General features: G+C 38.6%; 1 protein-coding gene across 1 annotated transcript in view; it reads left to right on the top strand.

The window, feature by feature from the left end:
* The window catches only part of BEGAIN (brain enriched guanylate kinase associated), a 149,056-nt gene that overhangs the window by 83,836 nt on the left and 52,447 nt on the right, over positions 1-12,773 (top strand). The window contains exons 4-6 of the mRNA XM_050974833.1: positions 5,049-5,210; positions 6,796-6,852; positions 11,422-11,488. Coding sequence (XP_050830790.1) covers positions 5,049-5,210; positions 6,796-6,852; positions 11,422-11,488 — 286 coding nt within the window. The remainder of the gene's footprint in view (positions 1-5,048; positions 5,211-6,795; positions 6,853-11,421; positions 11,489-12,773) is intronic.

The raw sequence follows: 12,773 nt of genomic DNA, 5'->3' as shown, positions 1-12,773 counted from the left end.
AAAATAGGTCAGATTAATTTCATCCTGGTGGTGCCTGCTCTTGACTAAGAACAGGAGCCAGAACTGACCAGCAGTAGGCAAGCTCAGTCTTGCCTTCACTCTCCTGAGTAGTGTAGCCTTTGTCAAAGCCATGACCAAAATTCAGAGATCCAAAACCCAGTTCAAGTTAGTTCCTCCTTACACATTCTTTCTTCCCAGACAGACTTTTTACCCACAAAATGCAATTACTTCTACTTAGGATTTCTCAGCTGCATTAAAATCACTAGCCAGAAATCAGAACCTTTGATTTGGGTGTTTTTCAGTATATATGGCATGGGTATCTATCTTGCCTTTGTTTCACATTCTTTTCACTCCTAATTTCCCTCCTAAAACCATTAATCAATTGTTTTTTTCACTCACTTCAGGAGCAGTGTGAAGGAATGTAATCAGTCCATTCATAGATAATTTCCATAGTTCAGAATAAAAGGGTTTGCTCTGGTTTTAAACAACATTGCAGAACCATCTAAAGCCAGAGCCCTGGAGTGGCAGGCAGACATGGAAAGGGCTGCTGAAGCAGTTTGACCAGTGAGGTGGAGATGTGGGGTTGCTGGAATGCTCCATTGATGGGGCAGACCCATAGACATCAACCCTTGTGGAGTAAAGGTTTAGAGAGCACCCTCTTTGTGGGCCACCTGAAGGTAGAAAGCTCTAGAAATCATCTGGCCTCCCAGGTGACTGAGCACCCCCAGCTTTGCATGCCAGCACTCCTTTGCCATCAGCCCATCTGCCAGGCAGAGGAGCTGGCAGAAGATCAGACAGGTACAATGAAAACCTGCTTGTTTGCCAGCACACCTTCCTGAGAATAGGCCCTTATCAAGTGGCATCTCAGCTTTGTCTGAAATCCAGTGGGAATGTGTTCACCTGGAGCTTCTCCAGCCAGCACTACAGCTTAACCCTGACCAACAGCTGCAGGCTGAGATAATGTTTGTGAGCACAAATTTCTGCGCAAATATATGTTTCATCTATTTTATACTTTTTATGAATATAAACAGAGCTAATCAGTGAAAATAATACTTTGGAAAGTTGAAAGACCTGTTTTTATTAGCCTTGAAAGTAGCTTCCCTTGAGGGGTTTCCTTTCACCAGTCTGAATATTTAATATTGTATTTACTGTCCTTGTTATTAAAGAAATATTTTAATGAAGCAAGGTGGGTAATGACTTGCAGACCACTGATTGTCACAGGAACAGAATATTGGAGATCATTAAAAGAAATAGGCAAACCCTTTTGCTAAAGGTGGAATAATCTACAAGACCTTTGAGCCTGCCCTGTAATTCCATACTCCTTGAAGCTGTCAGAGTTTTAGGAAGCCATGGAATAGAGGATTTGTGTTTTCTAAGAGACAGCATTATCAGATTGCTAAAACATAGCACTACCAGAATATTTTATTATTTGCAAATAAGTCCTGTCCTTTCTCATGGATGTACTTTTTTCTATTTAATTATTTTCTTTGTTTTACATATATATAAAACTAAAGAACCATGGGGATCAACTATCCCCATGGACATAAATAATTAATCAAAACATAGAGATTTAGCAGCATTAAAACATTGTGCAATGAACTTTTCTAATTAAGTGATATGTGAAGAGCATAAACAAAATTCAGCTAATTTATGGAGTTGGTGGGTTGGATTGAAGAAAAGGGAAAATGCTAAATGGTTGACTTTATGACTCCATGTTTTGTCTTTTTATCTTTTCCCTCTTTTCAACTCGATTAAATTATCACTATCAAATTTACAATGGTACAGAACAAAACTAAGCTGTCCTCATGAAAACCTCAGATTTCTAGAACAAAAAACACAACACAGCATAAGAAATGAGAATCCAAGCATGTCATTATGTGATAACGCTGGAAGATAATGGTAAGGGGAAGGTTTCCAAAGAAAGAACATCTGTTTCATGAGATATGGAGAAAAAAAAACCAAAAAACAAAACAAACAAACAAAAAATCTCATTAAGTACCTTAGATTAGCACAAAACAAAAATTGAAACTCTCATCCTGTTATTAGAGATGCAGGATTTGATACATTACATCCTCTAATTCTTTCTGCTGTTTCACTCATTGCTTTGCCTTTTCTTCTTAGACACTTGTTCATATAGAACCAAAATCAAGAGAAAACAACAGGGTTTACCTCAGACTGGTAATGTATCAAATCATGCAGAAATCAAAGCTATCTTGGGAATCCTGAGAAATCTGCTCTCAGTGCTACAGCTATTAGTACCCATTCAATGGTTACACTCTAAGATTTGGGGAAATTTCCCTCTTGTGCCATTCACGAGCGTAAGTTTCATTGTGCCATTGCTTAAAGTTAGCTATCTTTCCAGACCTTGCTTGACTCAAGATGGATATTAAAGCAGATGATATAACTCTTTCCCAGGCTGGGTCTTTTCTCTCTCTCTTTCTTTTTTCTTCTTCCATAAAAGTGACCTTAAGTTTTTTTGCCTCTTAGCATATTCGTGTCAGAACATAATTTCTTTCCTTCTAAAATTCTTGCCTTTCCATCTAATAACTTGTATTCTAACAAGGGTTGGCTTTTATGCCTCTACTATTGTATCTTAAATAATCCCATCATAAATCAGGAACTATTTCCTATCTAAAAATAGTTATATATCCTCTTAAAAAAAACCAGCTGTTTGAACATGCATCAGATGAGTCAAAATACACACTGAGGAGGGATTTTCCTAGGTTTGGGAGAGTTTTAAAATGTCACCCCATCTTTCCAGCATGGGTGGAAATGAGTAGATCTTTTCAAAATTATGTTTTGCCAGTTGAAAATAATTTTCATCTTTGAAGCTGCCTGAGTTGTGCTTTAATCAGTGGAGTTTTTTCTTTTTTTGAACAAAGTTACACCTGTGGTTTGCCACCCAAAACATCATGTGGAAGAGTCCATATGTATAGACTGTTTCAGTAAACCTCTCTAGAATAGTCTTGATTTTAATGGATTGAATAATCTCATTCTGAAAGCTAAGAATTCAAGAATTAGAATACTTCAAAGTGAACTTGAAGGGAGAAAGTGAGCTGGAAGCTTATCCTTCTAGCATAAGCTTCAGACTGCCAAAACCTACCAAACTGTCCAGATCTGAATCTAAAAGCACATTTTGGCATTCCAGACCAGCACTGCCTTCCACTTCAGGATCAAGCTTTACACAGAACTCAGATTTTTAGCCCAAAATTCCCCTACATAGACAGGTCTAGGCACACTGGTCTATGCAGAAGCATATGCCTGGGCATCTTTATCCAAAATCATAGCTGGAGGACCTGCAGTTATTTTTCATACAAATCCTAGCAGTTAGATTTTTAAACCAACAGAAGACTTGAGATCATATCTCTTAACTCTAAACAGTTTTGACACTGTAACTGCCACTTTACAGGAGAAAAACTGAGTTTTCAGGCTACAAGAAGGAAAACTGACCACTCTTGTTTCCCAAGATGAGCAGAGGAGTAGCAGAAACAGGCCAGAAGCAGAGAGAGTGAAAGGTGGTATGATGGGGTAACATTGTCAATGAGGACATGTAGGAATGAGCAGCATGGGTTCTCAGCTCCCTAGATAACTTCAGAGTTTAATTCACCAAGTGAAATACAAAAATTAAATGGTTATATTAAGTGGAGCTGCATTAAATGTCTGAATTAGAGTATATTATTTTAAGAGAATATAACCACAAGTGGTAATCTAAGTATAACTGCGACCACGCAATATGTGCCGCTGAAATAGAGCGCCGTGTTGGCAAAACATTGGGCTGTTTCCTAGCTCCAAGCTGCATGGATCAAGCAAGCAGCAATTGTAAGGCTTTTGCATTAACTTGCTGAGCTCCTATCACAGCTTGTAGAGGAGCAGCCAGTCACGCTGTAGACAGCTCAGATAAGTGTTCCTTGAAGACTGACATGTTGTTCCCAACTCTCTCGTCTAATTAAAGACCCAAAACATTATTCTACTGCAGCTGATGGCAGCACTCACTTGACATCAAAGGGAATCGAGATTTGCCATTCATTTATGAAGAACTATTTTTACCATATGATTAAAAAAAAAAAAAAAAAGCAAAGCAAGGCAATTCACAAGGCATCCCATGGTAGCACTTTTTGTCTAGGTGCTGGCAGACCCCAGTTCCACTGTGCCTCAAAGGTCCCACTTTGGGACCAAGAGATCAGCTCTCTTGGAGCCAAGGGATCAGCTCCACAATGAGGCTGCAGTGTATGAACCAAGTTCCAGTCATCTCCAGAGATCCCAGCTCTGGCAGGAATCCCATCCTGCTGTTCAACTGGCAAACATGCTGGAAGACTGAAGAGCTTACAAACTAAATAGACAAAGATACAAAAAATTCCATTGTGCAGATAGGAAGGCATACGTCGTGTGGCTCTCCTGAGTCTCCTGCTTTGTTTTGTGTAAGACTGTAGCTGAAGAGAGTTTACAATCAGGGCATAAGTACTGAAAGAACTGTGAAAAATTAGGGATTACACCTGAGTCTGGAAAGCCTTTGCTCCCAAATAAGTGGGGGGAAAAGGGAAAGAAAACCTTAAAATTGTAATATTAATAATTACTCTTCTCAAGATGAAATGCTGAACAATAAGGTCTCAAAAAAGGAATCAAATAAGACAAAAATTTCTTCCTCCACAGAATTTCAATTTGGATTTTAGGCAAGGAAACACTTTTGCATAATTTATTGTTGCTGCTCTATAGAGACTTGCTGCTTCAGTCATAGTATGGTAAGATAATTCTAAATGGAAGGTCCTGAGTGAAACCAAACTCTAAACTGCGTTTTGTATTTTAATGAAGATTCTTTCACAACGTATTCCATTCTGGCTAATGAGATAGTAGCAATAAATGCACCAGAAAGGACAGATGGAAGATAGTCAGCTGTCTGAATCAGAAGATTTTCAAAGTGCAGTAAACAAATGAAGCACACTTTTCTGGCTTGAGGCCAGGCTATGCTCTAGGGAACTGGTCAAAGAGTGGATCATGAAAAGCTTTTTGAGAGCAGCTAAATGCTACAGCTGTGGTCTTTGTTTTTCTAGTACTTTGCAAGAACAGAAGGGGGAATTACGAAAGCGCCTATCGTACACTACCCATAAGCTGGAAATGCTTGAAACAGAGTTTGACTCTACACGTCAGTATCTTGAAATAGAATTGAGACGTGCTCAGGAGGAACTTGAAAAAGTAACTGAAAAACTGAGAAGGTTAGTAATGAACTTTTTGAAATAAACAGTTTCTGGAATTTTAAGAGTGACTGTACTAAAGATGTATGTAAGTAGAAGCAAACACAGTTGCAAACATGCATGGTTTATTATTTATTGATTACACATTGTGTTTTGTACTTAATATATAGATTCCATTTACCTGAATATATATTGCATGCCACATAGTTATTTACATGTAATATGTAAGATGTCTCTGTACTAAAAGCAAATATGCAAATGGAAATGCACCTATATATGTGCAAATATGACATTATTTATGTATAAACATACATGTGGGGTAGTGCCATATGGCATTACACATACAAAAGTGACAAACCCTCTACATATATATACATATATCATTTATACTCTATATATATAGATAAATCTTTTCTTTCATGACTATGCAAATTTTCTTTGTTTAGACCTCATTGCGCTGATACAAGAGAATAGAATTTGGCTCTCCATCACTCAGAGCTGAGACTATGTTCAATTGAAACAACATTCAGGCATTTTGCATTGTAGTACAGAAATAATTTCCTTTTTAGTCTCAAGCAGAATGGAATGATGCTGAAAAGCTATTATTTAAACCAGTTGTAGCTGCGGTACAGTGCTGTTGCAAATCAGGAACCTAATTAATGTTAGTGATAAATTATGTTAAGCTTGTGCTCCTGACATTCCTGGCACTGATTAAAATGGTCTGTAGACTTAGCCTAAAATTTATCATGATTCTTAATATCTACTTTTGCATTTGTTCTCAAAACTTCTGAAACTAGAATTATTCATTTACACAGGAATGTATTTGCATGTGTGAGCCTTTCTTAAACTGATATCTTAACGGAACTATTTGATTAATTCATTGGATGACTCAAAGTGAAATTCAGAATAAATCATTCCAGGGCAATACCCAAAGAAATATTTTTCATTCCTTGTGGAAGGCAAAAGTCAAACCAAAACAATGACACAAACCACCAATAAACTGAGTCAACCAAACCATTTTATGCAAATTTTAAACAGAATGAGTCTGTAAGATCTCAAATTAGGAAACAGTCTAGTGTGGTCTGACAACTTAAAGGCTTCTCTAAGTGGGGACGCTTCTCAAAACGAGACTAAAATATGCAGATGTCATGGTGATTTTGAACTCTACACACATCTATCAAGATCAGTCTGGAGGTTCTCCATATAGATTTCTTGTCAAAAATATTTTTCCTATTTTTTCACTTAGAGCAGAGCCACTGAAAGTAACTTCATTCTTGATGCAGTTTGGCTTCAATACATTCCAGGACAGGGAACACTGGTGCTCTTTTCTCTTGCAGCATCGATTTGGGCAGCTGCCATAAAGCATCAGAGGGGCTGTCCACCCCTCTTCTGTTAAAACAGATGGGCTTCCTGGTCAGTAGAAAGCCTCTTATCAACTGCACTGGGCACCAATGGGCTAAGCACCCTTTGGAGCTCAGGCCAGGGGCTCACAGCCAAGTCCACCACTCATACCAGAGCACCACATTAGCAGAACTGACTTTCCAATATTCTAATGGAACATTGTACCATATTATGAAGAAAACTTATATTAAAAATTATGTTTCAGGCAGGTGATTACTCCCCTGAAGACATATCATAATGGAAGCCAAAAATATTTTACGAGGTGAGCTTTAAAAATGTTTCTATTGAGAATAGCAAGGCATCCTGCAAGTTGAACATCTAGATTTGTGAGCCTGGAGAAGGATAATGTCTGAAAAAAAACTGTCATTCAAAAGCTTGTCAGCAACATGTCACAGAGGAAAACCAATGTGAGAAAAACAAAGAAGTAGAATTAGTTTCAATTATGTGTCTCTCCCTTTATTCACTGCACAGGGAGAGAAATTCATCTCCCCATGGATGAATAGGCGCTGTGAAACAAGATCCCACTTGTACACTGGAGAACATTTCTGTTATTAAATTTCCTTTTCTGTAAAGGAAATTTTTTTTCCAAGAGGCTGAATGACTACCCTTTTGTAAACCTTTCTGGAAGTCTTTGTCTTAATTTATCCAGAACTGCCTGTGCTGTTGCTAGGCTTCCCCAATTTTACTCAAGAGAGGAGGTCACTTGTGTGGCTCAATGGTCAAGTTTCCAGCCTCTCTACAAATATTCAGAGATGGCCTCTTTCTTTTTTTCTCAGTGGGAGAACAGTGCTAACTAGATTTGAAAATTACAACTGTAAGGCATAGGTTCAGCTTTGAAAAGTGACTGAAAGAGAGGGGATTTCATATTTCTTGCAGTGGTCCCTTATCTGACATGGTCAGCACAGCTTTTATAAGCTAAAATCTAAACAATTTCACAATCCAAACTTGGGGCCACATCTGGATTCCAAAGTTCACTTTGGGTTTCTTCCTTGAGGCCTTGCCCTGGGTAACAACTTGATGAGGTCCCCATTCTATCTTTTAACAGAAAGTGGAGTTATTTTAAGGCATGAGAAGTAAACTCATAAAAGCATGTATTTAGCACTGAGATTAGCCCACACATATAATTATTTCATAAAAGCAAAACACTTCACAGACTGAAGGGGTGTTCTGACCAGGAGTACTGAAGGAAAAACTATTGTTTTTATAAGAATGTTGATATAAATTGTGATAACAGAGAGACAATTATTTTTTAACAAGAAGCCACTCTTTCAAGAGTCACTTTTCAAAGCTAACCACACTCTAGAAGAAATTCTCTTCTTTTAAGAAAGTCAGCCCAAGACTAAGTTTTACTTTAGATGTATTTATTGGCCTTAAGAGGGCTTGAGATTGAGTGGAAGCAGAGAAGTAGAGGCTTTTGCAGACTCCCTCTTCAGTGGTGATCTGCAGCCTTAGGGCTGTTGTCTGGTGGGCTGGAGCACAGACACCTGACCTGTTCAATATGGTCAGAATATTTTTCATTAAGCCTGTATTTGGTCAAGAATCTAAACCTTTGTTTAATGGATGCACATATGTGCACCTGAAGTCACTCATGAGTGTCTCCTGATGACATGAACACCACAAAAATACACCAACACACAATAATAGGTTATCAATTCAATTCACATGACTTTATCCTTGTAGCAGTTTTGCAGCACAGTGAAGCCTACCCTTCATTTTATTTTCAAAACCAGATTTACAAGGTTAAAATATTTCATACTTCACAATGTTCAGGCTGTCTGGGTGTACTTCTTCTGCAAACAAGGTTAAGTTACCATTTGCTCATCAGATCATTTTCAAATTTGAATAATTTTTCCTACTTTTTATTTTCCCTTCCCTTTATCTTAAAGTTTTGCTTAAAGATTGATCTGACTCTGTTCCTCTTTTATCCCTTAAACACTTTCTTCCATGTATTTCTGGGTGCATTTCTCTCCTTGCCACCTGCATTTGCTAACACTTCTTTTGGCACAGTGAATTTCCAGTTTGGGATTTATACATCTACGTGCATGTGTATGTGCTTGGGTACATGTGTATGTGTTTGTGCTTATTTTGACTACTTTTGCATACTGTTCTCAATAGAAACACTTTTTGAAGCTCAGCTTCCTACTTAGAGTGGATTTTTTTTTTTTTTAGATATGATTTGATTGTACTGGGAGTTGGTCATTTTCTCACTCCAAAATGAATGTGTTAGAGAGCTAGAGTTTATGGGCTACTTTCACCTAAACATACAACAGGAAAAAATTGGATGGGTAAAGGCAAAAGAAGCTACAAAGTGGGAAGCAGATTGTGATAAACTCCTGCTAAACACTCTACAACCATCCATGGTATGGAAGTGTTGTCATTGAAAAATAATTAATGATAATTAACATTTCAATCATCCATATCAAGAGAAAAAATGAAAACAGAAGCTGAGGAACAAACCCATTGTTACCATGATAAGTCTGCTCTCCAAGCAGCAATTACTGCTGGTTTTATTCATGGTCTCCAAGTTATGGAAAGGGAACCTCCAGGGTCTCCCTTGAGCTGTCCACATCAGTAACCACTGCAGAACATCCTGTGGTGCAAGGGCACCTGGGCTAGAGAAGCCCTGAACCAAATTTTTTCTTCCCTTTACTTTCAGGAAGTTATGCAAGTGCTTTTGAACCCGTGCAAACTTTTAGGGCGTTGCAGGTGCTAATGTTTAACTCAATTTTTACACCACCTCCACTCGAACCACAAACTGCTTGGGTGCAAAGCAAGTTTAACCTGTTCTATTTAGCTTTACTAGACAAAAACTATAAACCATGACAGAGAAGATGCTGGGGCTCTTCTAGGCTCAGCCAGAAGGCACTGTTTTACTAAATCCTTTCTTCCTGCATCATGGCAGGCATCCTTACCAGCAAAACAAAATATTTGTGCTGAGTAGCTGCAGGCAAAGCCATTTTAAGCCTCCTTGTATCAAGATCATCTCTGCTTTCTTCTGTAGCATGAAAAGATGGGTACAGAGTACCCTGAAATTTGTCTCTGTTGTGTTGACAGCTAAATGGCTGGGAAAATCCCAAGTCAACCTAGAGCTGCACAAATCAATGTCTGTAGAGAGGCTTAGTGGTAAATGCTGTGAGGAGCATGGACCATGCAGGGAATTGTAAACTTCAGCCAATCTTTTAAGGCACCTGGACACAAACACAATAGCACTATGAGAATTGGTGAGTATTGACCAAGGCACACAGTACCAGACTCAGAGGTCTTCAGCCCATTTGTGTCACCACCTTAGCAAACACTATTGACCACAGATCCTCCTCAGAGGAAGGAAGTCTCTGCTCAGCAGATCTGTAAAACATAGGCAACATTGAGACTTGCCCCAGTGCATATTGGAGTGGCTGCCCTGATTGTGGGCTGACCCTTGGTACCCTGAGGAGGCTCACCCTTGGGAATGTCATTATTTATATCCACAGAGCAGGTGTCCTTGGCACAGACATCCCCTCTCAGGTCTGTCAGCAGATGTTATCACAGCGCTGGGAGACCCAGCCAGAGCTCTGCATCCCTTAAGAAGGGCACTGCAAGCCACTGGGCTGCCCTGAATGGAGAATTCTTATCATTTGACTGGAAAGGAAATCTCCATGGCAACAGAAGCCAAGATAAGCATCACATTGCCAAGGACGGGTGGGCTGGACCTTTTGATTTGCAGCTATGGCATCTTTGGGAAAGAGATCATTCCAGTTTCAGCAGCCACTCCTAACCAAATGATAAACAAAGAGACTTCTTTGATCCCAGTCCCATCCTGATAAACACAGAAAATACACCCAGAGCCAGACTTCTCAGAGGAAGTGTGTTTTGCTGTATAAACGTGGATTACATCTGAGTTCACTCTTACAGTGAAAACACTTGTACATTTCCTAAAATCTCCTCACTGCTGAAAACACTTTGACCTATTGATCAGTACAGCCGTATAGATTTATTCATTCATAGTTTTCACAGCTGAGCTTCTAACATTTGCTTTCCATTTGTTATACATCCTCCTGAGGTGATGGGCACTAATGAACAAGGAGCTATCCTCCTTAGGTTCTGTGGAGATAAAACTATGGCTACTACCAAAATTCCAATGGTTTTCCCACAGGCAGTGCAGCTTGTTCATACAGTACCAAGGCTACCATCCAAGTAACCTAAAGATGTGCAGGCTGAAACTTTTCTTTGGTGTGTTGCTCTGGAACAAGTAGGGAAGCCTCATTTTGTGAGTTCATTCAATCCCTAAGTCCTGATAAAAATAAATACCCATCTTTTCTCAATTAAGCTATCTAAATATACTTCCTGGAAAAAATAGGCAACTTCTTGAACTTTTGTTGAAAGAAGAAATATTCTGTTCTAAGTCACATGTTGATGCCCACATGTTGCTACAGTCATTAGGATTCTGGAGCAATTTCACAATAAATGTTTTTTTGTGCTGCCTCAGCCTAGAGCTGAAGCTTCCTCTCTTCCATACTATTCTTGAGCCTGATGTAAAACTGTAATTGCATTGTGCAAGTTCCCAGGCTGTAACTTGTGGCTGCACACAAGTGCAGAACGACCAACATATCTTCACTTCCTGCTGGAATGTGCTGCTAAATATAGTAAGAAAATGTGACAAGTTTGGAAGTTTGCTTAGGAAGCAGGTGGTAATTGCATTTCAAAGGCAACCACTGACTGGTAACAGGAGTGATAAGAAAATAGAATTCGAGTATTGCAAGCCAAGGTTTTGTACTGATGTGAAAATACAGGTTAAAAAAAACAACAACATAAAAGCAATGCATTCAGTTACATGATATCATCTTTGTTTTAGGATACAAAACAATTACCTAGCCTTACAAAGAATTAATCAGGATCTGGAGGATAAACTTTACAGAATGGTAAGTTATCATAAGTGCTTTTTTATTTTAATATATTAAATGTGGTTTTGTGGTACTTAAGCAATTGGAAAAACATGTATGTAACTGTCACAAAAGCACCCTCAAGCTCTAAAAGCAGTTATGCTTAGAAAAGATATCATGATGAAGAGCTCAAGCTGTGTACAATGAAATAGCTCCACCAATTTAAATAGAAATTTCCTAGACTGATGATCTAGCTGAGTAAATTGTACCTTTAAAATAATTTTGGTTAATTTAGTTAATAACTTCATGGGATTTAAATATTTATGTTTTCATTAAGTATCAAATTTAATTAAGGCAATCCAAGGTTTTCTCATGTTTCTTAGATACTTCCACTCAGCTTTTATTAAGTGATCTAATAGAGTTTGGGTGTCCTGACTTTTAAGTTCCTTGGTAACTCTCAAGCTCAGTGTATTAATTTCCAATCTGCATGTGTCTGCCACCACAATGTCAATGTCACTGTCACAGGCCAATTAATAACCAAGTGAGGAAAATACTGCAGCCTTTGTGGCCTCCAGATTGCAAGACACATCACCACTGGTTCTTTGAAGATGTCAAAAAGAAATGGCAAAGCCATTGGGGCCCTGGCTCATTGCTGACGATGTTGGGACATTGTGCTCACTGCTAGGGGTAAAACTCCAAAGGACTGTGAGTAGAATGTTTAGAGAGGAAAGAATGACAGTTTTGAACTTCCAAAGATCTCAGGGAGCAATTGCATGGATGAGCAGCTTGGACCGGGGGGAACAATTTATTGTGGATTTTGAGTAAGCACAGACTGTAGCATCCAGGAGAGGCACCAGCCTCTACTAAAAAACACATTTTTGAAAATGTCATTGTTCTTATCTCAGAATCCTATTTCAATAGCTAACAATGAATAGGGGCCTGAGCTTTTGCAACTGGCTAACAACAGGGCAAAATTACAGCTGTGCTGTAGCTGACATTTGTTCATAAGTACATGTTTAAACATTGTAAAGGCATAAACAACATTTGGTCTCAGGTTATTGCTTTTTTTCTCCACTCCTTCTTTGTTGCTTTTTCTTTCAGCCCAAATCACTTCAGGATTTTGTCTTCAGCTGTAACCCAACATTTATTACCTATGCACCACAAAAGATAAATAGAGTCATTCAGGCTGGTAAATGAAATAAAAATAATAGAGACACCCAAAGAAAGACTCCAGAAAATCCATGTGTTTTTATCAGGTATTTCAGATCAAAGCAAAGAATTTTTAAACTGCTGTTTCAGCATCCAGTTAAATCCTTGAGAAATT

The sequence above is a fragment of the Serinus canaria genome, chromosome 5, assembly GCF_022539315.1.
Source record: "Serinus canaria isolate serCan28SL12 chromosome 5, serCan2020, whole genome shotgun sequence".
In the NCBI taxonomy this organism is placed as follows: Eukaryota; Metazoa; Chordata; class Aves; order Passeriformes; family Fringillidae; genus Serinus; species Serinus canaria.
The sequence above is the reverse complement of the archived record's forward strand: the minus strand, read 5'-3'. Positions and strand labels throughout refer to the sequence as shown.